This window comes from Centroberyx affinis, unplaced genomic scaffold (assembly GCF_046629955.1).
Source record: "Centroberyx affinis isolate AG114_WGS23_722 - 3 ecotype Tasmania unplaced genomic scaffold, CSIRO-AGI_Caff_v1 ptg002538l_1, whole genome shotgun sequence".
In the NCBI taxonomy this organism is placed as follows: Eukaryota; Metazoa; Chordata; class Actinopteri; order Beryciformes; family Berycidae; genus Centroberyx; species Centroberyx affinis.
Genome location: NW_027280755.1, coordinates 89,840 through 113,890, shown reverse-complemented (window position 1 = coordinate 113,890; position 24,051 = coordinate 89,840). Strand labels below are relative to the sequence as shown.

The following is a 24,051-nucleotide window of genomic DNA, read 5'->3' as shown; positions in this document are numbered from 1 at the left end:
ACATGTGTTTGCCCAAGGAGCTGGCACTATAAGTGTGTGTGTGTGTGTGTGTGTGTGTGTGTGTGTGTGTGTGTGTGTGTGTGTGTGAGAGAGAGTGTGTGTGTGCGCTGTGCCAACCCTGCTGTTTACCGTGGGGGATTCTAGTGGAATTGTAGGCAGCTGGCAAGCCCCTTTAGTTTCTCTTTTTTTTTTTTTTCTTCCTAAAAGCTGTCAGTAGTAAGTGTGTGGTAGTAGTCTCTCTCTCTCTCTCTCTGTCTCTCTCTCTCTCTCTCGCTCTCTCTCGCTAACACTTTAACAAGACAGACGATTTCTTCCCTGAAAAGAAGCAATAATTTGCCTGTAGCAGCTGGGGAACAGGCCAATACCATGTTCAACAAATCGAAACTTAAAGCCGCACTGGGCAAGATTTTGATGTAAAAATCCACCCGCAACAGAACAGAGCGTCCCATAAGAGAAAGCTGGACTCACCAACATTAGATCTTCTCCTCTCTCTCTTTGGTATCTTTGGTAGAAACCATCACAGACCGGCCGGGTTGGCAAATACCGCTCTGTGTGCAGTTCACTGACATCATGTCACGGGATTTCTGGGTATTGCAGTTCACACAGCCGCCGCTCGCTGTGCCATCTGGAGCCGCCAGCATGCGAAGTTGCCCAGTGCAGAGGGAGATGTTTGAACTTCAGAACCCAGAAACGGTTTTCAAACGGTTTTCAAACAGTTCCCTCTCAGCGCGCTCGGCAACCAAACGGCAGTGAGAGGCTACTGTTTGAAAATGGTTTCAACTTCGATACCCAAATTCAAATTATGTAACGAGAGATTGGAGCTGCCAACATATGAAGTTGCCTGGTATAGCTTCAGTTTCAAGTAATAGAAAATAATTTCTTTCATCTGGTTTTTTCTGTTTTAGGTTCCTGCTGTCTGGGACTTGGACCAGCTGGCTGAGTTGTCTCTAGTCTTTCCAGCTACTCTTAGAATCATTATTGGTGGTTAGCATTTGCTACCATTGGCTGTCGGCTAGGTGCTAGTTACCCTAAGCAACAGTTAGCATTTGCCTTTACTTTCCAGTTGCTAGCGGCCAACAGTTCCCATTGGGAGTCGGTAATTAAACACCATTAGCACTAGCACCGAGCTGTGTTTGGCCACATTAGCTAGCTAGCGTTAGCCGGCGTCATGGACCGCAATAGCTGGAGCGGCAGCGAGAGTCCGGGGGAGGACATGGACAGACTGAGCGACTCGGGAGGGGACAAGACCATGGACGGGGACCCCGAGGGGGTCTGGAGCCCCGACATCGAACAGAGCTTCCAGGAGGCCCTGGCCATCTACCCCCCCTGCGGGAGGAGGAAGATCATACTGTCGGATGAAGGGAAGATGTACGGTGAGTGATGGGAGAGCGGGTAGAAATGAGTGTGTGTGTGAGTGTGGTGTGTGTTAGCCTTGTTGAAGGATAGAAATCGTACTCGTCAATGAAGGAAAGATGGCCCTGTGTATTTTTAGAAGTGTGTGTGTGAGTGTGTTGAAGGACGATAATACTTGTGAATGAGGCTAAGATGCGTTGCACACCTATTAGAGGCACGGCAGGCTGGGGTCACACGCTTGTGTATATTTATAGTGTATCTGTATAGTGAAGTACCACAGTTTACAGTGTTGCTGATTGATTTGCACAGTCTAGTCTGTGCTGGTAGACTGTGACGTCTCCACAGAGCGCTATGACACATCCACTGAGAGTCCCAAGCTGCTGAAACGTTTCAGAGAGAAAGGCAAAACATAACAGTGGAGGAGAGGTAATGGAGGCATGCTATAGGTGCATCCGAGAGGGGAGGAGTGTGTGTGTGTGTGTGTGTGTGTTTTTGGATCTTTGTGTATGTCTGAGAATGAGAGAGAGAGAGGGAGAGAGAGTGTGTGAACTAATAGAGTGAGGAACAGATGGTCCTCTGGCTGCCACCAGCTGCGCTTCCCCCTTTCTCTCTCTTTCTGTCTGTCTGTCTCTCTCTCTCTCTCTTCTTTCTCCCCCCCCCCCCCCTCCCTCTCTCTGTTGTGAACCATGGGATATAAATGCAGAGTGCACTCTAGCGATTTCTTTTTGATACTGCTGCTTGTGTTTTCGGCCTTGTATGGCCGTGTGTGTTCTAGTATGATGACTTTAATCTTTATTAATGAGGATCCCAGATGTGTGTGCCAAGGGTTTTGTTGTTTGTTTGTTTTTTTCCCCCAGTCTGGGACACAGTTGATGAAGTCTTTTCCCTGGGACCTAGTCGGATTGAAACACACTACAGTAAAGTTCAGCAAACACACACTCACACTGATACTAAATCTCCTGTTTGAGTTCCTGCTTATTGATCAGTTGCAAGTCAATCAGTCTGCATCTCTCTCTCTCTCTCTCTGTCTTTTCTCTGCCTTGTTGACCATCGTTCGTTTACCCTGTTGACCCGTGTGTCCGGGTTGTTGACATGTTTATCACGGTGACCTGATTGAGTTAGAGACTGAGCAGGGAAAGGGGGCAAAGTGTGGGGAGAGGGGGACGAGTCGAGGTCGGGCACAGAGACCAGGGGGGTCTTAATCAATACTGAGACATCTATGCTAACCGGGAATAACGAATCAATATCAAGTTTGTTCTTATTTTTGGCTCATTTTTCTGTGCCATTTCCCTTATGATTAATGCACAAAGAAAAGAGAGGTTGTATTCATTCGACGTATTTAAACAGGATAGTATATTACTTTGAATTTGTATTTTCACATTCTATAACTCATCTCTTATCTCTTCTCTTTACTAAAAGCGTTATGCAAACAGTCCTGATGGAACTTCTTTGTTCTCTTCCGTCTTCTCTTTGCTGCGGATAAGATCTTTAGAATAGGCAGAGGGAATTTCACTATGCTTTATTATACCGCATATAGTGCTGCAGGTTTCCTTTTTGTGCCGCTTATTAATGCCGCGTTTTTTTTTTTGTGGCTTCCTTGAGTTGTTGGAGTGTCAGGTGAGCAGTCCCGCAGAAAAGAGAAGAGGTAAAAAAAAAAAAAAAACGAGATATATAGGGGGCAATGTGCGGGGTCTAAAAATACACGGACCGAAGAAGGAAAAAAACGTGGGGGGGGGGGAGCATAGGGGAATCATAAATGGACGCGCGTGTGAATGGGAGAGAGAGAGAGAGAATGAAAAGGTGAATAATAGCGCTATTATCCTGGGCGAAAGGTACGGGGGAGAGGTAGAGAGCGGCGGCCGGTGGCTTTGTCCCCCCTGCAGAAGCACGTATCGAACCTGGGGGGGGGGGGGGGCCTGAAGCCGCGGATCGGGGGGGGGGGGGGGCCCGCGTTCAGGATGGAGACGAGGAATTAAAAAAAAAAAAAAGGATGAATTACTGGCGTGTGCTCTCCAGAGGTCGGGCGGGTTTCTCTCGCTGACACACACACACACACACACGCGGAGAAGGTGCATAGTTGAGGTGTGTGAAGCAATGTTCCTGTGGTAAGGACACTGGACAGCTAGTGCCCACCTGTCCTTGACCAAATTGAGATGGAAATCGTGTGTGTGTGTGTGTGTGTTGAGAATCTGAAGGATTGTGGCTTTGCGATGTGTTTGAATGTGTGTCCGATTGGATGCTTAAAAAATAATTCATGCAAAAAAGAGAGTAAGATTTTGTTTGAGGTGATGAAAACAAAGAGTATGCCCTGACACGTTAAAGGAGAACATACATTTGGTATGTAAAGTAATAATCCACAATATCTTTATTGAAATAAATGTGTGTTTTGCTACTCTCTATTGCGGATTGATATAATCCAATAGTGATTCAACCTATATCCACTTCATGAAAGCTTTTACATTGTCTGTTCTAAACAGCCTGGTGTCTGGTAGCTCCTTCCTGGGGAAAAATCCTCTGCTGCACAGGGAGTGATGCGTTTTACGTTTCCGGTTTGTTTGGAATAAACAGAAGAAGAAGAACTGGGTAGTTAGCATGAGCAGTGATGGCTGAACAGACAAAGAGAAGAGAAACTCAAACTGCATCAACAGAAAGTCCAAGGAGAAAGATGTGGACAAATTAGAAAACCAAAAAAAAAACTGAAGCCTTGCTGAAGCCAGGCTCGGAGCCAGGGGGTTTTCGGGTGCTGTGGTCTCCCGAGGTCTTCCCAGGGCATAAAACAATACGCACCGCTCCAACCTTGTTAGCGACTGCGGTCAGCGAGGCCCCGGCCTTCCTCTAAAAGGGTTTCGCGACTATTCTGAAGCAGCCGGAGCTCTTAATCGCTCGGTTAACCAAAGGTGGTGAGCGGGCAGAATAGAGGAGAGAATGGCTCTCTGTGCGGACACAAAACACACACAGGTTTGCCAAATTGCTAGATTGCTCATTCATTCTGGTTGTGTGTGTGTCTCTCTCTCTCTCCACATATCTGTAGATTTTGGTGCAGTACCTACAATAGACAAATGATTGATTGATTAAAGACAACAGTGTGATTAAGTCATTTACATGATTCAAGCATTCAAATGGAAATGACAGCTGACCGAACATGAGTTACATCACCAGCTACACATATGGCACTTGATCAAAAGAAATGTGATTAAGGTGCATATATAATCCGGCTGATCTCAAATCAGATCGTTCCATATGTTATTGCGATTGCTCTTCCTCGATTAAGAGCGTAATCACACTAAAATAACCAAAGTATGGAGTTTAAATGGGTGCTGCCTCTTCTCACATAATTGCATTTCAATCATTTTTTCAGCCTGCATGTAAACATGGTCAGTGTGTGTGAACATTGACACTAGAATCTGTGGATTTCAATCTGGACTTGGTTTCCCATTCACCGGCAATGGAGTCGCCTCTTGATGACGTCATCGGTAGAGCCTCGTTTTCTTAACCGTCGAATTCTGTTTTTTTGTGTATTTTCTCTCTCTTAATATCTGTTTTCAAACAGAGTGGTTTCAGCCCTGGCCTGGAGATAGAGGGAGGAAGAGGGGGGGGGGGGTCGCCTCTGTTCGTCACGCTTAATGACCATCTGACTTTGGCCTTGAAGTCTTTCACTGGGCAAGTAGAAGGGAGGGTAAGAGAGAGAGAAAGGGAGGGAGGGAGGGAGGGAGGGAGCATACGGGAAGGCCATTCAGGAGCAGAGGAGGGAAGGAGGGAAGAGCCAGAGACAGAGGATGGATGGACAGAGGGACTGAGGGAGGGAGAGCAGAGGCGGGAGGGGGAGAGGGAGGAGGGAGGAGGGAGGGGTCGTTTTTGAGAAAGAGAGAGGGAGGGAGAGAGAGAGAGAGAGAGCGAGGGATGTGTGCCGCAGGGTTAGTGAAGGATGATAATTCACCGTTAAGCCTCCTAGAAAGACCAGCTGGCCCCTCTGGAGTCAGATGTCAGCCTCCGCAGCCAGGACTCTGTGTGTGTGTGTGTGTGTGTGAGTGTGTCAGTGTGTGTGCTTATGTATGTATATACGTATGTGCGTGTGTGTGTGTGTGTGTGTGTGTGTGTGTGTGTGTGTGTGCGCTGTTGTCAGTCACTGCTTTTGACTGCTCGGAGGAAAACACCTGCATGGGGAGCTGTAGATTTTTATCAGTCTAAGCTCCCTATCTCAGTGAGAGCGGGATTGGTCAGGACACACACACACACACACGCACACACACACACACACACGCACACACACGCCATCTGCTAGTTAGTTAGGGCTATTGTTGTGAGCCATTTGGGTAGTGTGTTGAGGTTTGGCTTTGTGCTGATCTTGACCATCAGTTGGCCAGCTGGCCTGACTTTGGTTTTCCACTTGGTCGGCATAGAAAGCATAGAAAGCGGGCCAGGGGACAAACCAGACCAGATCATGGAGTGCTGACAGACTTGTTAGCAGAACCACAACAACATGATAATGAAATTAAACAACTGCACTGTTTGAAATGTTTAAAACTAGCTTATATGAAGTGTTTTTTTTTAAGGAATTTAAGGGGTTAGATAGGCGAGACTTCAGAAATGACTGCAGTGCAATGCTATGAAACTATAGCATGAGCTCTGTTTAATTTGGACACACACACACACACACACAGTTCACACAGGTTTTCGAGCATGCATGTAATACAGTGGTTTAATGCCTCCCTTCTCTGTCTCCCTCTCTTTCTCTCACTAATCTACTAGCCAGGTCATGCTGAGTCTGCTGTGCTCCCTATTGAATGGGTTGAATTATTCAGCATTGTAAGCGTGTGTGTGTGTGTGTGCGCGTATATGTGTGTGTGTGTGTGTGCGCATATGTGCACACCCGTAAGCATGGGTACAGCTGGCCTGCTGGTTCCTTTAATCAGGGGACGGCCGGTCTGCATGAATGCCTGTATTGTTGGGTCATGTGTATTCAGGGCCGTGGTGTGTGTGTGTGATTGTGTGTGTGTGTGTGTGTGGAGGGCCCAACAGGGGTATTGGTGATTACAGCGGTAGTATGTGAAGCTGCACGTCAGAAGGTCACCGGGTCAACAGTGCTAAATCATGCGCTAAGTTGTTTGTCGGGGTCATATGATTCCTGCTTGATTGTCTTTTGTATGTGAGAGAAAGAGGGATAGTAGAAATGTTCTCTTCTGTTTCTCTGTGTGTGTGTGTGTGTGTGTGTGACAATATAGCATGCATAATGTTTCTGAAGTGTGTTCTTTGTCTCTTCCCCTCTTAGGTCGTAACGAGCTGATAGCCAGATACATCAAGCTCCGAACGGGCAAGACGCGGACGAGGAAGCAGGTAATAATAATGAAAGCATGCGTGAAATCCAATCACGCCGTCTGCCGTATGCATCATATCTGCTCCTAATGAGATTTATACAGATATGATTAGAGGAACGGTGCCAACCATTTTATGTCAAAATACACCTGTCTTATCGGCCTGAATCACAAAGCAGGGCCGCAGCAGAGAAGAGCGTCCCGTCCCCCGTGATGAAGATGCCATAGATTCACAGTGTTTACCAAAATTATGATTATTATTTCTAGTGTCTGATACAGTTACTGGTTGGAAATGCTTATATACTTACTTAAGAGTGAAATGCAAACTCCGTCCAGAGAAAGCTGGACTCAACAACGGTGGCCGAACCTCTTCACCACGAAAAAATGTGTTTACTGACATGATCAAAATTAAAAAAGTTACCTCTCGCTGCCATTAGGGGCCGCTATTGTGCGGAATTGCCATTGTGGCTTTATGAGAAAGAAAGGGAACGGCTAATTTTAGAATCAGCCAAGGCTAAGAGACTTGTATATTCATGACCTCCCTCCCTATTAGCTGCTTCACTTAACAGTGAATTGTCATTCTCAGTAAATGACTAGAATAGAGCTGAAGCATTGCAGTCATGCGTCTGTCACTGTGTTTTCTCTAGCACTGAAATAATTAGAAAGTATGAGAGGACTAGTGTGCATTTCAATGGCATGTTTCCAGGCATTTTTTCATTAGAAGAGAACAATGTACTTTATAATTTTTTTGACAGTACAAATAGTAGCAACATCTGTAAGTAGTGTTGTTTTAGTATTGTAGTTCCAGCCTATCTTCCCAGGTGTCTTTTCACTCGCCTGGAAAGCATAGATGCATAGATGGGTCTATTCACTGTTGTCAGGGGAGTAATGTGTGTGTGTGTGTGTGCTTGTGTGTGTGTGTGCCCTTCCAGTGTGGCAACAGTCCTTTCATAACCATGGCAACTCACTGTTTGGTCCTTCCTCTTCTCTTTTCTACCCTCCTCGTCCCTCCCCCCTCTTGCCTTCTCCTCTCCTCTCCTCTCCTCTCCTCTCCTCTCCTCTTCCTCTCCTCACTAGGTGTCCAGCCATATCCAGGTTTTAGCCAGAAGGAAATCCAGGGAGTTTCATTCTAAACTAAAGGTAAGACTCACCCAAGACATTAAATAGGAGTGTGATTAGAGTTGGCAGGTGCGGTCTATGTTAAAATAATAACCCACAGCATTTTCATAAGAGACAATCCAAGGAAATCGTCATCAGAAATAACTACAACTGCATTGTACACAAGCCTGTCCTGCCATTAGGAAGCATTCTGTACAAGAGCAATCAGGATTCAGTGTTCCTCACATCCTTGTTGACTGTTGGGATGCCTGTCATGGCGACTCCTGTATCCTAGGTGTCTAATTAGGCCTGTTTAGGTTTCCTCTAAGAACACCCCCCCTCTCCTCCTCCTCCTCCTCCTCTTCCTGTTATCCTCTTATATCCTTACATTTGTTCCCCTCTTTCCTCTCCCCTCTCTCTCTCTCTCTCCTCTTCCCTCCTTCCTCTCATACTCTCTCCACCCTCCCAGTCCATTAATCTCTTGCCTTCTTTGTCTCCTCCTCCCTCTCCCTCCTTCTGTTTTCCTCTTCCTCACCGTTGGTTGTAATTACTCCATGTAAAGCCGCCAAAGTAGTGCGCGTTGTGCGTGAAGAGCAGTCGTAACAAAGCAAGAACATCAAAATTGATAAGTGTGCTTTGTCATAAAAATAAATGGCAGATGGTTGATTAGAATTGATAATAAAGGCTGTTTGAGTCATGTCACCCAATATGCCAGAAAATCACTGAGTCTTCTACTTATTTTGACTCTGTACTAACAAACATTCTGTAATCAAAGAAGGAAAAAACAGCCACACTGACAGCAAAACAGTGTTACCATGTTATCACTGTACACACATAGTGTGTAAAAATGTAAATCATGCCCCAAAACAATCACACCAAAGGTTTGAAGCATGTGTGAGCAACATACTGAGTCATGTTTTTGTCTTCTTTGGAACAATGCATAGATTAGAATGGTTTATCTTTTAATGAGACCAAGAGACATTTATATAGTTTTTTTCACAATATATCATCAAAATGTAAAGATGGTAAAAAAAATAGGCACACACCAGTTAATATAATCCAAATGATATGTCCATAGTAACTAGTGTTGACTGCTAGAAAGTGCTCCAAACATGTTATTAAAGCATCATACCTCTTCCTATAGCACATTAAAAATGCTGCACACGCATTCTCCGGTCATTTGAAAAGGGGCTATTTGTGGTTCTGTTGGATTTCCCATAGAAACAAAAGAAAGCATGGGTTAATGCGTATTAAAGAAATGGGTTCAGGTCAAGGATTTCATTAAGCCCATATGGTTCCATAGGATTTAATGTGAAGATGCAGTATGATTCTCATCTCAATACCTGCTGTAATGTCATTACCTCCCTGAGGATTGGGAGGGATTCTGTCAGTGCCAATCAACATGAGTGAAGCTGCCAATCAAGTGATTCCTCTCCATGATTCAATTTGGTTTAGCTGCTTTGTGCATTCATATTGTGTTTAGCTCAACCGTTACATACAGTATGAGCCGACAAGTTCAGACTTCTACCTTCTCCCAATATGCAACTTTCCCCCTTGAGGCAGCAAAGGGTTCGCTAGTCCCGCCCCCACCTCCCCCTCGGTTGGTCAAGTTCACAACCCAGCACCTGTCACTCATCTTGATGGGCTGTCTGCCTTGAAACAACATCTAGTCCGAGGCTGAGGTAAAAAAGCACCACAGGCGATGAAGAGGCAGACAACGAAGGCATGAACACACAGGGTCACAGAGAGAATATATGCTTTGTGGTTATTGACGGAGACTAAACAGGATCATATTACCCCTGCTTATGTTTGTTTAGCCTGGTTGCCTGTTAGATTTGGAATTGATTTGAAGATTTTGCTGATTACTTCTGCGGCTCAGCCAGGTCTAGAGCTTTAATCCCTTATGAGCCGGGTTGGGATCTCCCAGCAGGAAGCTCTCGGCCTGCTGAGGTCGAGACTAAACACTAAAGGTGACGGGCCTCTGGCTGTCAACACCAGAGGCGTATTAAAGCACTTTCTCACTGACGGGGTTTTATGTAGTTGCGTTTCACCTATTTTTTTCTTGTTTCAGCCTCTTTTATTCCTCTAAAATCCTGTATGTCATTATGTTTGGCTCTTCTTATCAGTGCTTTATTATGTGTAAAGCACTTTGCAACCCTGGTTTGAAAAGTTCTACACAAAATATGCAAATACATTTTCTTCTGCTTCTCTAAATACTACTACTATTACTACTAACCACAATCTTGCACTGATGGCTATATGAGCAGCTCCATATTGGGCCGTTGGCAATGGCAGTTGGACACTTTGTGTAATCATAACTAGAAGGAAGAATCCGGAGGAGCCAGTCTGGTCACAACCAGTGAGATAATGACAGCCAGGATGAGGATCACCACAATTATGACGTTTTTTTCCCTCCAGGGCCTTGATTTTCTGTAGAATTTTGGATTCATTTCTCATGATAATTCCCTTTTTTCTTCTTCGTTCCCGTTATTTCCTGCTTTTCTGATTACGCTATGCTGCTCTGATTACATTCTACATGACAGGGTTTACTTCTTGTAGGAACAGACTATAAAGGAGGCTTGTCAAACACATGCCTCCATGTCTCTGTGTATCGTATACGATGATGACGATGCTGTGTCTGTTCCTGTGCAGGACCAGAGTGCCAAGGAGAAGGCTCTGCAGAGCATCTCCTCCATGTCCTCGGCTCAGATCGTCTCAGCCACGGCCATACACAGCAAGCTGCTGCCTGGAATAGTACGGGCCAGCTTCCCCGGCAACGCACAGGTGTGACACACACACACACAGAGACTTGAGTTGTTTATGTACAAATAAATACAGGAAACACAAGGACATGAATAAGAATAAAGCAATAATATTTTTTACGATCTGTTGGTCACATGTGCTCAATGTGAAGTCGCAGTGAACACACTGTATTTCATTTGTATTGTGCCAATGTATTGAGTCCAATGTACTAATGTGTGTGTGTGTGTGTGTGTCTTGTAAAGCTCTGGCAGGGGATGATTCCTGGAGGCCAGTCCAGCTCCAACACAGAAGAGTAAGTCACACCGACCTTGTATACCTACACTTGATTACTGATTCCCAGCTTTGAAGTGTGTTATTTCTTTGGTGCCAGGTGATGTCACCTTCTATAGAGTACAACAGGTTGTGACATCACCTGGCACCAAAGATCAGCCGATAGCAGATAGTCAGTCCAGTATCCTACTTTTCACCATTAGATGCCAAGCTTCACCACAAATTTGGGTTTGGTGTTTGTTAGGCTTTAAAAAAAAAAAATATATCACACTGATTGGTCTGATGGGAACGCAATAATTAAAGGGCAAAATGAGAGGCCATAATGCTACACCACCGGTCCCATTCTGATGAAACTTGATTGGCCCAAGGAGTGCCTGCATCATTCATGGAGGATGATATGTTTACATGTTTATAACCTTGGAAGTGGCTTGTTCATCTTTACATATACTGACTGTCCTCTCATACTCTCATTGTCCAAGGCCACACCATCTTCATTAGCTTCTTTTCATATTCTAGCTAGTGGGTATAATTTCACTGCTTGCTCAGTTCTAGTTAGGTTTATGCTCTTTTCTGTGCCAGTGATAAATTGGCTGTCTCTGTTTCTTGTTTATAGGGCTGTGTGTGTGTGTGTGTGTGTGTGTGTGTGTGTGTGTGTGTGTGTGTGTGTGTGTGTGTGTTTGTGTGTGTGCAGTCCTCCTATTGATGATTCCTTGCTGTACAATATTAGTGGTATAACGTACCTAATCCTACTCTGTCTTTGTCTCTATCTCCCTCTTTGCTTTGCTCTTTCTTGCCATCTCTCTTTCTCGTCTCTCTTTCTCTCAGTATCAAGCCGTTCTCTCAGCAAGCCTACTCTGTGCAGACAGCAGGGACCACCACTATCTCAGGTGAGAGGGACCGCGGTACAATTACCTCCTTTCTCCGAAGCGAACAGGCAGTCCCGTCTCCTGTCATTTAGACCGCTGCTTCTCTGCGGGGGGGCCGCTCGGCACACCGGTGCGCCTCAATCTGAGCCCCGGGGTCTCCAGTGTGCCCCGAGGTCTGTCTTTTCAAGAGGTCAAACCGAGAAAAAGAACGCATTGTGAGCTTGGAATCACAGGGTTCTCTCTGACTCTATTTTTTAATCCGTACATTCATGATCTTTGAATGTGACTTTATGCTTGTGTGGTGTTTTTGGAACCTTTTGGGGTTAAATATTTAAAAAGATAGATAACAGTATGTCAAATCTTAGATGCTCAGTATCTCAGAACCAGTGTTGGGGAAAGTTACTTTTGAAACTAACTAGGCCAGTGCTTGATAACAAACCAGTGACTCATCTGTCATCTGGTCATCTTATTTTATACCATGAACAGCCATGTCAAATTAACAGAACCTGATATAAAATCCTCTGTAGAATTTGAGTAGTGCTCTCATACTCTGGATTTAGCATTTGTATCAGCAGCAGCTACCTGGTCAATCCTAGTCCTGATGCTCCTGATATTTGACAGCTTTGGACATGTTCACAAACTGGCTGTTAGGGCCTTACTGACTGTAAGTCTATCTAAAAACAGCCAAACAACTATTGGGTTCAGTCTGCAGTTCTGACTTACATGTTCTTAAGTTTTGTTAAACCTCTGGAAACCTCTAATGTGAATAATAATGGGATTTACTGGATTCAAATAATGCATTTAAAACATTGCTACCTACCAGCCTTGTTTTATAGCTTCACCGTCATGCATTTTTTCAAATTTCCAAAGGGTTTTGAAAGTCTTTCATAAGCACCAAGAGCCATAGAATTAATTAAACCCATAGAGCAGCATGTAATCCTTCAACTGAATTTACAACATGAAAATCAGCAAAGTTGGAGTTACATGGTGTGAAGACCATGTAACTCCAACTTTGATAACAACATACAATTCCTATATGATAATTTCTTCATTTTGCATAGCATCAATTCACAATAAATGAAAAAAATTGACTGACATGGACTGATTGCAATGCAGGACTGAATTTATTTTTGGCAGAGGGAATTTCAGTCCTTCTCTGTTTCCTCGGCTGTACAGCAGCAGCTGCAGACTGTTTTAAACAGCCGGCGGAAGAAACGTCGGACTCTCTTCCTCAGGCTCAGAGGAACCAGAGGAGCTTCAGCAGGGCGGCTCAGAGGAACCAGAGGAGCTTCAGTAGGGCGGCTCAGAGGAACCAGAGGAGCTTCAGTAGGGAGGCTCAGAGGAACCAGAGGAGCTTCAGTAGGGAGGCTCAGAGGAACCAGTGGAGCTTCAGTAGGGAGGCTCAGAGGAACCAGTGGAGCTTCAGTAGGGAGGCTCAGAGGAACCAGAGGAGCTTCAGTAGGGAGGCTCAGAGGAACCAGTGGAGCTTCAGTAGGGAGGCTCAGAGGAACCAGAGGAGCTTCAGCAGGGCGGCTCAGAGGAACCAGAGGAGCTTCAGTAGGGAGGCTCAGAGGAACCACGGGAGCTTCAGTAGGGAGGCTCAGAGGAACCAGAGGAGCTTCAGCAGGGCGGCTCAGAGGAACCAGAGGAGCTTCAGTAGGGAGGCTCAGAGGAACCAGAGGAGCTTCAGCAGGGAGGCTCAGAGGAACCAGAGGAGCTTCAGTAGGGAGGCTCAGAGGAACCAGAGGAGCTTCAGTAGGGAGGCTCAGAGGAACCAGAGGAGTGTCAGTAGGGAGGCTCAGAGGAACCACGGGAGCTTCAGTAGGGAGGCTCAGAGGAACCAGAGGAGCGTCAGTAGGGAGGCTCAGAGGAACCAGAGGACCTTCAGTCGAGAGGCTCAGAGGAAGCACGGGAGCGTCAGTAGGGAGGCTCAGAGGAACCAGAGGACCTTCAGTCGAGAGGCTCAGAGGAACCAGAGGAGCGTCAGTAGGGAGGCTCAGAGGAACCAGAGGAGCTTCAGTAGGGAGGCTCAGAGGAACCAGAGGAGCTTCAGTAGGGAGGCTCAGAGGAACCAGAGGAGCTTCAGCAGGGAGGCTCAGAGGAACCAGAGGAGCTGAAGCAACAGCAGAGTCCATTTCTGGGCTTCGTGTTGTGTCCTCTTCCAGGCCGGACCCCTTGTTCAAATCTCCATCAAGGGAGGTTGAGTTCACGGCTCCATCCACTACAGCTGGCTTTAGAAAATGATACAGTTTGTTTTTTTTACACCACAGTATCTTATGCTGCTACTCTATCATACTTGTGCACAGGTCTTCTTACCTCTATGGTGTTCAGCAGACATTCAGTAGACATTTCAGTGTGTTTCTGCGGCTCGAAAAGCACACAGATTTCCCCCACTGTGACGTCAACAATCCTGGTCAGCAGCTCAGGATCAAAGCGGTTCAGCTCCTCCACTAGGAGATCTGGTGTGTAATTCTCTCTGATCTTGTCCTGGATAGAAAGGACCTTCTCCTCCCGAATGGAGCGGGAGAAGGCGGCCTGATGGTCCGTGGAGGTCAGAGAGGCGGAGAGCTTATCCTGAACGGCTTGTGTGACTCCGACAGCCAGGTCGCTGAGCTGTAGTGAGGGCATGACGCACGAGAGGCTCGCCGGATGAAGCCAGAAGCCCTGCAGGACTTTGGGCACAACCAGCATCGCCACTTCCTGGGGGCCGAGGAGGCTGGAGCTGGGCTGCTGCTTCTCCATCAGGCTCCTGGTTGCTTCCTCAGCCAGCCGGATGATCTGAGGGTCTCTGTCGATGAGAGGCGCTCAAAATAAGTTGAAATACACTTGAACCTATCTTATTACTATTGGCTGCTGCAAAGACCCAATTTCCCCACTGGAATCATTCAAGTTTAATCTAATCTTATAAATGTGACTTACTGAAAACAAGGACTGTTGGCTTCAGGTGAGTTGAGCACCATTCGGGCTTCAAACTCAATGTCTCTCATTTTCATGCTGATGTTCACCTCCCACACCTGAAACAAGAAATGGGATTCCCCATTCAGATTTGACATATTTACAGGATCAATCTAGTGTTATTTCAAACCGAGTCTTTTCATGATCATGGTCTTACCAGCGAGAGGAGAGGCTGGACACTCTCATCAAAACCCTCCAGTTCAAACCTCCACAATCTTCAAATAGAAAGAAAACAGAAGGGTCATCTTAACTGTTGCTCTAGTTTCTTCTCATTAGAAACAGACTAGCTTAACATGTGTCTCAGTATGTCTCACCGCTCCCTGAGAGATTTCTTGCCCCGCTCCACCAGCCAGTCAGTCATGTCCTCAACTGTTAGTTCAGATGGGACCTGGTTTTGTTGCTGAAACCTCAGCAACTGGACCATCAGTTTTTTCTACAAGAGAAGGGACAACATCAGATGTCCTCATGTATAAGCATAAGAAACACAACTCTACCAGAATTCATCAGGTGTTTTTTATTTTGTGTGGGTGTGAAACAAAAGTTGTTCTTACTTGTGGAAGGTAGTATTTTCTCTCCCAGCAGAGCTGTAAGGTCTGTTCATATATCGGTGTATAGAACAAGACCTTTAAAGAAAATTAGATAATGTCACTCAAAAGCCCCTTATGCTACATTTTGATTACAGCTCAAAATCTTTACTATTTAACTTCAAAAAACAATGCTCACATACCTTGATGGGTCTATAGATCCCCCTTTCTCCTGCGATCCAGTCCATGGATGTTTTGTTACTGGATGGCAAATCAACAGTGCAGAAACAAGTACACAATAAAACCAACTACCAAACTCACAACTACAGAATAGATGCAAAAGCACTCAAACACAGTTGATACTAGTGGCTCAAATGAACAAGTTCACTGTGTGTTTCTGTGGGAGACGGAATGGACTTATTGTTGAGTCACTGGCAGTAGAATTCAGCTCTTCATGACAGATTCTGTTTTGGTTCAACTGTTCAGGCAGAGATGACCAAGGAAAATAAATATCTGTAACTATGATGATCAAGATCGATCAAGAAGTTGCCTTTACATTGTTGATTTAATCACACAGGAGAATCTTTTTGCAAGGCAACACTTGAATAGATGTTACTCCTGTGTTTTCACTTGGTTAGTTGGTATTGGGAGTGTAGCCTACATTGCCCAGAAAACTGCCAGGTGTATCAGCACCCTTATAACTGTGATACACACACTGTGTAACATTGTGGTCAACAATGCATCGTAACATACCCCAAGTAGACGGCTAAATGCTCTCACATTGTTTACATGGCAGCTTCTAATGCTATAAGGAATAAGAGTATAATGAAGAAATACGTACATACTTTACATTGCCTCACAACACTGTTCATGTATCATTCCTCCTCATTCCACCCTCTAACACATTACACTGAGTAGATATTCTCTTTCATTAAAAACTAACTTTTACTTTGAGTGCATTTTAAAGAGCTGCTTTTAGTTTTGCTTGAGAAGGTGTTTACACCAGTGATTTTCCTTCTGCTTAAAGGATAAGGCTGGTGTTTTTTAATGAATTGCTTACCGCCAACAAATCCTATGAAAATAACAAAATCATCAGCAACACAGCAATGTGTTCTACATATTGCTAGCTAAGCATCCACATTTCACTTGCACCATAGTCAAACTAATATACCAAGTTGTGAAATCAGCTATATCTCACTGATGGCTGAGAAATCAGGCTACTCTCTGAAAATATTGCTAGCCTTTGATGTGTTGAGTTCATCTCATTTTATTTGTTTTGCCTAATACAAACTCACTCCAAATAAGAAGTTCAAGCTTTCATGGATTTAAGCTCACAGAAAATATATCAGGCATCTGGTATAAGAGGAAAGTTTATATTTAAAGTAAGATTTAGTTAGTGTGAGAAAGGTAAAGAATCAGTGAAAAAGACAAATTTCTTATTGCTGATAAACCAGTTGGATGCTCATATCAATATCGTCGTCTTAGCAACTTTGAAAATGGATACTATTTTGAATTTCTAGATTACACTGTTATTACAAATGTAAAAAGGTTTGTACAATGACATCCTATTTACATATGCTATATTCCTCTTAAAGTCAATGGAGTTTCACTGGACTGGAAAGTACTTGCTCTTTCCAGTTATTAGTGAAAAAACTGAAATCTTTTTGTTTCTTCCTCATATATTTATGCAAAATGTGTCCGTCACCTTCTCACCATACATGTCTACATCAGTGCCTGTTTGTGTTTACACACTGGGCAGCTGTTGCACAAACCTACCTTTTTACACACCCTGTTTTCTTTCAACGTATTTCTTTGTGTTTTGATAATCAGTAATTGGAGTGTGTAGATGATGTTGATTGGGAACACAGTGAGAAACAGTGTCGGGGAAAGTTACTTTTGACTGATTATTAGGATCCCACGTTCTCTCCAGGTCGAATCTCCGGGTTAATGTGTTATTTGTATCATAAGTAATGCATAACCTGATGTGTCTTACTCCACTTTTTTCCCCCATTAACACCCTTGCATCTTTGACAATTTACGATGCATTTTCAATAATTCGTTGAGATCCCATGGTTTTACACGAAGGGGACAGTTTCAGCTGTCATTTACAATAATACAAAACTAAATGGAAAAAGTGGAGGCAGAAGGTTTTTGTAACTCGAGTGTATGAGTTTGAGAGTCGGCCGGCGGAGGGATTGCGCCACATGTCTTCATCATCATTACCTCTTTTCATCTACTTTTGTCAACTGCTTTTCATATCGACGCTCTCACCTCAGCCGGGCTTTGTCCAGCAGATGAGCCTCCAATAATGGCCTATATTTTATACTTTTGTAGCAAAGACTAATGCTAGCATTACTACTAACCCTACTGAATAGCGTGATTATACATAATGATCCTGACAATGGTGCACTGGATGTGAAGTGAGGTTAAACTGGGTGTGTGTGTATACGTGTGTGTGTGTGTGTTCGTTCCCTAGGCTATGAGCCTCCCGCTGCAGCCCAAACACACAGAGAGCCGGCGTGGCATGGTCGCTCCATCGGCACCACCAAACTACGGCTGGTCGAGTTTTCCTCTTTCCTGGAGACGCAGAGGGACCAGGAGGCTGTGAGTAGCGCCCACACACACACACACACACACACACACACACACAACCTCGCAGCATAAGTCTACCATAAGCACTCCCTATTGTCCCATAAACAGAGATGACAGATAACCCCACGGCAAAGAACACCTCTAAAACCCTTTGTGTCTCTCCTAGTATGAATAACCTTTGTAAAGCTCTATCTCTCTGACTGCACCGCCCATCTGTCATTCTGCCACACAGAGGACTCACCGTCATTTTTCTGCCCTGGGCTCAAAGACAGCCGGCATTCATCTTGGTGCTTTCTGTTTGGACAGTTAAGAACCTTGGAACGGTCCAACGGTGACTTTGAAACGGCGCGAGACTGTTGACAAAAAGTTGTCAAGATGTCAAATTTTCAGGGCGTCCGTTGCATTATTTGAAACTGTGGAGGATACCTGCCCCCACAGGTAGAAAAATGCAGTTACATTGAGAGTTCATAATTTGGCTTTATTGGTAAAGATTGCAAAACGAAGTCAAGGTCTCAGAACCAAAATGCCCTCAACCCCTTACATCTGTCTACTCTTTGTCTCTCTCTCCGTCTGGCTCAACTTTAATTTTGTCGCCCTTTCTTCCTCCACCCCCCCCACCCCCACCCCCCAACAGTACAACAAGCACCTGTTCGTGCACATCGGCCAGAACAGCCCCAGCTACAGCGACCCCATGCTGGAGTGCGTGGACATCAGGCAGATCTACGACAAGTTCCCCGAGAAGAAGGGCGGCCTGAAGGAGCTGTTCGGCAAGGGCCCGCAGAACGCCTTCTACCTGATCAAGTTCTGGGTGAGCAAAGACCTGGGCAGTCTGTCTGCTGCTCGATTGGCCCCGTTAACTCCTCAACTCCAAGGCGGCGGGTGGAATAGATGCACCCAGGTCGGAGCTTTACACGTTTTTGAAACTAGCTCGCCTCCTCCCATCGCTGTTTAAAAGTGGGAGAAAGTTCTGGCAAAGCGAGACTGGTAACCGGTGACACTTCTCTGTAGCTCTAGGTTTAGCTTAGCTGTTAGCATTTATGCACGGTGCTTTGTAGTGTTTGTCCTTGAGAGGCCTCCGTAGTGCAGTGGGGCGAGTGGCTTTGCGGTGGGTTTATTTACAAATTTCTTGCAGTTTCTGTCACCCTCTAGTGGTGACAGACAGTTTTGCTTATTGCATGCAGCTTTAAGGCCATATTAAAAAGTATAAAAAAGTAGACTTAAATACAGTCATTAGAGGTCTAATTGTTCACCATGTTATACAGGTTTATTTTTAATTAAGTTGCATTTGAAGTAACTGTAAAATGATATTTAGTCGAGACAGAGTTGGAAAGTAAGGCAAATGAAAAAAAGGCAAATGCCAGCAATTGTGTAGTTTTATGGTTTTATTTTCTTATGTTGTATTACATTACTTACATGTCCAGTTGGTCACATTAAGTTTGACCCACATACATTGGACTGAATTAATATAGAACAGGATTAAAACAATATGCTATATGTTTTCATCACAGAAGTTACATTAACTATGTTCAATCAGAAATAGTCTGTCTTTCCTGCCAGCTTTTTGTTTTTTTATTTTGGTTGTCAAACTGACCTTACATCCAACTCCAGATAGCATTAAAAATATCTTTAAAAAATCTTAAATATCATAACAGGCCAACAAAAATCCCAAAGCGATATTTCCATGTGATTTGTTGTGGACCTGAACATACAGTGTGTGGTTGGTGACAGGCGAGGCGACAAGTGTGCACTCCGCTAGTTAGTTCTTCCTGTATTTTTCCGCTCAGCGCCGTCTCTTTGTCTGCATTTACAGGTGTGTGTCGTGTGAGGCGTGTGTGTGTGTGTGTGTGTTCTGTCTTTCCACCTGGGATACGGAGGTGGTGGGCTGATGAAAGCACAGCGGCTTTGTTTGAACACCTGCTCGCCTTCTGACTCACAGGTTGCTCCCTCTCTCCTGTGTGTGTGTGTGTGTGTGTGTGTGTGTGTGTGTCCGTCTAACTCTTCTACTCTTCTACTCTACTTTTCTCTGTGTCGCTCTGCCTCCCCCGTTGCGAATCTCAGCTCACCTCCATCACTCAGCGCTCTTTCCCCCATACACACACACACACACACACACACACACACAATAATTGGCTTAATTATCAAACCGATGAACAGGTTGGATTTGAGCGGAGCTGTTAGGCTGTGAAACAGTACAATCATATGGTTGGCGGGATGGGGGCGGGGGGGGGGTGAGCCTGGAGGCCTGTGAACCGGGTTCAGTGTAAATGCTGAATTGATGAGGTGGACTGACTCATTGTAACGTGAAAAACAAACAAGAGGTGTGTGTGTGTGTGTGTGTGTGTCGTGTCAAAGAGAGCCTCCCATCTGAATTTAATTAAGAAGGTCTCTGATCTACGACAATGGATCCAGTTTCTGATAATCAGTTGCTTTAATGGAGTAGTTTGATATTCGTGTGCGTGCAGGAGTCTAATGTTTGATTTGGTGTGTGTGTGTTGGGTTCATGGGGTATGTGTGTGTGTGTGTGTGTGTGTGGGTGTGTCCATCCTCAACCCAGAGACAGACTCCTTAGAGAACTCATTACAACTTGTACAAGCCCTCCTCCGCCTCTCCCAGTGTGTAAAATCCAGGTGCGGCCGCTACGATGAAATATTTTCCCAATAAATATTTTCCAAATATTTTTCAGCAGCAGAACGTTACGCAACACCGTTCTCCCTCAGCCGCACTTCATTTCACGGCTTAATGAATTCAGACGGACTCTGCGTGTCGTCGTTGCTGCTGCTGTTGTTTTTCCCCGAAAGTATCTTCCCACCGCATTAATGAAGCAGTTTTATATTAAATTTCACCAAATGTATGCTACCAAAAGTTTGGGCAAAATAACTAGAGTTTGTAATGAAAGATTCACAAGATTGCAGTAATGTTTTATGACAAATTTAGATTGTGAAGCTCAAATTGGCAGCTGAAGTGAAGGGGTTTGGAGGAAAAGGACAGCGGACAGTCCACTTTCACACTGTTTTTTCGGTCTGTTTGCCTAATTGATGAGACTGTGAAGAGTGACAGGAACACAACACACAACAATAGATGCTGTCTTTGTCTGGTCTAAAGTCTAAAGATGCTCTGATTGATCTTTTCCATCTCAATGCCCTCTCTGGTGACTCATATTTTCTCCTGACACCCAAAACAAATTTGACAGATTTCAAGAATTTTATTCACCTTATTAGGCCTATATTAGGACTGAGGAAGTAGTCTCGTTGTGTCGTAACCCAGATGTAGAAGACTCTGGTCTGACTAGTTGTGCAGTTTGAACACAAGTGATCCCTCTGTGATCGAGCGACCAGCAGAGTGTGCTGTAGACTCAGTTTGGTGGCAGAAATTAGGCAGTGGTCCTTCTCAATTATTCCTTCAATCCCTTTTGTATCTATGGTAATTGAGTTTTTTTTTTCTTTAACACAAATTTCTCCCATTATTCCCTTTTTTGGATCTAATTCCATTTTCTTCCTGGTTCGCTGCTGACTGTCAATGACACTGATGTCGACGGTGTAACTGATGACGCGCTCTCTCTCTCTCTCTCTCTGTCTCTCTCTATCTCTCTCTCCCTCCCTCCCTCCCTCCCTCCAGGCGGACCTGAACTACAACGTGCAGGACGACCCGGCCGCCTTCTACGGCGTGTCCAGCCAGTACGAGAGCTCGGAGAACATGACCATCACCTGCTCCACCAAGGTCTGCTCCTTCGGCAAGCAGGTCGTGGAGAAGGTGGAGGTGAGGAGAGACACATTCACACTGTCTGGTGCCTGGTCCGCTCTGTCCTGGGACAGCAGAAGAAGAACCGGGTAGATGGCATGAGCAGCGATAGCCACCATGCCTGAACAGACACAGAAAAGAGCTATGTATGCTGCTTGAAAGTCTGCTTATTTGAGATGACATCATTCACACCGACTGTCCTCCTCCCTCTCTCTCTCTCTCTCTCTCTCTCTCCCCCCCTCCCCCCGCAGACGGAGTACGCGAGGTTCGAAAACGGCCGCTTCGTCTACAGGATCAGCCGCTCTCCGATGTGCGAATACATGATCAACTTCATCCACAAACTCAAACACCTGCCCGAGAAGTACATGATGAACAGTGTGCTGGAGAACTTCACTATTCTGCTGGTGAGAACGCCGACGCTCTGTTGGTGTGTGTGTGTGTGTGTGTGTGTGTGTGTGTGTGTGTGTGTGTGTGTGTGTGTGTGTGTGTGTGTGTGTGTGTGTGTGTGTGTGTGTGTGTGTGTGTGTGTGTGTGCGTGCATTCATACTGTCAGTCATCCTTTGTGCGAACCTGCCTGTGTGCAGCTGCGTTGTTTTGTTTGTGGACACATGAATGCAACACTTGACCTTCCCTCCTTTCTTTCTTTCTGTGTGTGTGTGTGTGTGTGTGTGTGTGTGTGTGTCTAGGTGGTGAGCAACAGAGACACTCAGGAGACCCTGCTGTGCATGGCGTGTGTGTTTGAGGTATCCAACAATGAGCACGGAGCACAGCACCACATCTATCGACTCATCAAGGAATAACACACACACACACACACACCCCCAACACACACACACACACATATGGCCTTTGCTAGCTGATTGATAGACAACGTCAGAGGTATTTGATGGGAAATCTCTAAACAGAATTCTGCAAGTGTGTCTTGGAGCCAAACAATGTGACTTAGTGAGGAGGAAACACAAGAAAGACGATGGCTGCGTTTTCACTGCTGCTCGTGAAAAATTAAAAATGTCATTGGGCAAGTTTCTAGTTAGCTGTAAATGGGACAGTGACAATGCAGCCATAGACACACACTGCATCTAAATGTACCTGGGTGGGCTTTCCCAAATGCACCCTGACACTAATATCTTCTTATCCCATTGGCTCCACAGGGGATTTGACGTCTCATGGTTATTGGTTTCTAATGGAGATTCCATTACTTTGTTTTTTTGCTGTTCTGATGAAAAACTAAAGTGATATTACTGTCGTGTGCTTTTGGGAAGCTCGACCCCAGGGGAGAAAAAAAAAAACACAATCACACTATTTTCGCCCCTAAAAGTGTGTGTTATCTGCAAAGATACTGGAGGAAGGTCAGACCCTGTGTATCATCAATAAACAGAGAGAGGCGGTTGTTGGTCGTGGCGACGTGGAAGGAAATAACACTACTGCATTATCATACGGAGCTATGGTAATAATAATGAGAGCGACAGTATAGAGCTGGTTTTGTACAGATAGCGATTGCATACTCAAATTGTGCGAGCCGCACTCTTGCACAAAAAAGAGGTTTATCCCAAAGAGAAGAAATCTAATTTTTACCTTTTTGTACGTTTCTTTAAAAAAAAAATGTTAGCGTATAAACTTGGGGAAATTTAATTATTGATAGTAGCATATATACTATATTTTAATTCCAGGAACACTATCTAAAAAAAATGATGTTAATAAGAAACTATAATTAAGATTGAACGATTCAGGTACCTTTTTGTGCAACAGGTGAGTCCTCATCTCTGTTGTTACTAGCTAGAGATAAGTCGATACCATGTTCAATATCAATCAAATTGAAGCATTATGTCATGATCAGTCCATTGGGAAGCACTGTGATGAATCTTACAAACTATACATTATCATTTAAACCTGTGATCCTCCAGCTGAACTGGATTTCCCCATCAGGTTTCACTTCACATCCCCTCAAAGGAAAGAAATCCAGCATACGGTAGTTCAGTATTCTGAACACTTTATCTTCTCATTCTACCAGTTAATTTGAACTTTACTATGTCCATATTGAGTGATGTATTCAAGCCTGAAATGCCACTTTTTTCCTGCTAGTGCCATTACATCACTATTACAAATTGGGATGTCCCTTATCATTACTATGTGATACTACTGGAAACCGTAGAACAGAGCTGTAGATGTGAGGGAAGCCGACAGCATGCTAATCGCATCGTAACACCTATGTTCCTACAACTATAGATGCCATTCAAATGGCTCAAGACACCGTTCCCTTTAATCCGTCAGTAGGACTAGTTTCTTCCAGGGAGATATGTCAGAATGAAATAAGTCATTATAACTTAACCTTGCTTATCAAAACCAAAAACTGTTGATAAAGTATACTAGGTGTTGATTGGTGGTTTGTCCGTGCCATGCTCAGTAGCATGAAGTGCCTTTGGTTGGGAACGGCTGTTTCAGTTCTGTTTAGGGTTCATAAGGTCATGAAAAGCCTGAGAATTTGATTTGAATTTGATGTTTTTTCCAGACAATGTTTAGAAAAGGCGTGGAAATGTGTTCATAATTTGGCATCACATGCTCCAGTATTCAGTGTCAAGC

General features: G+C 44.7%; 1 protein-coding gene across 1 annotated transcript; it reads left to right on the top strand.

The window, feature by feature from the left end:
• Nucleotides 1-1,098: 1,098 nt before the first annotated feature.
• Nucleotides 1,099-22,286, top strand: LOC139656788 (transcriptional enhancer factor TEF-1-like). Its single transcript, XM_071534409.1, has 11 exons — nucleotides 1,099-1,373; nucleotides 6,623-6,687; nucleotides 7,743-7,805; nucleotides 10,416-10,547; nucleotides 10,769-10,818; nucleotides 11,622-11,683; nucleotides 17,618-17,745; nucleotides 18,368-18,541; nucleotides 21,349-21,489; nucleotides 21,723-21,875; nucleotides 22,158-22,286. Exons 1-11 carry the CDS (start codon nucleotides 1,169-1,171, stop codon nucleotides 22,269-22,271), a joined length of 1,287 nt encoding a protein of 428 aa, XP_071390510.1. The 5' UTR covers nucleotides 1,099-1,168; the 3' UTR covers nucleotides 22,272-22,286.
• The last annotated feature ends 1,765 nt before the right edge of the window (nucleotides 22,287-24,051 follow it).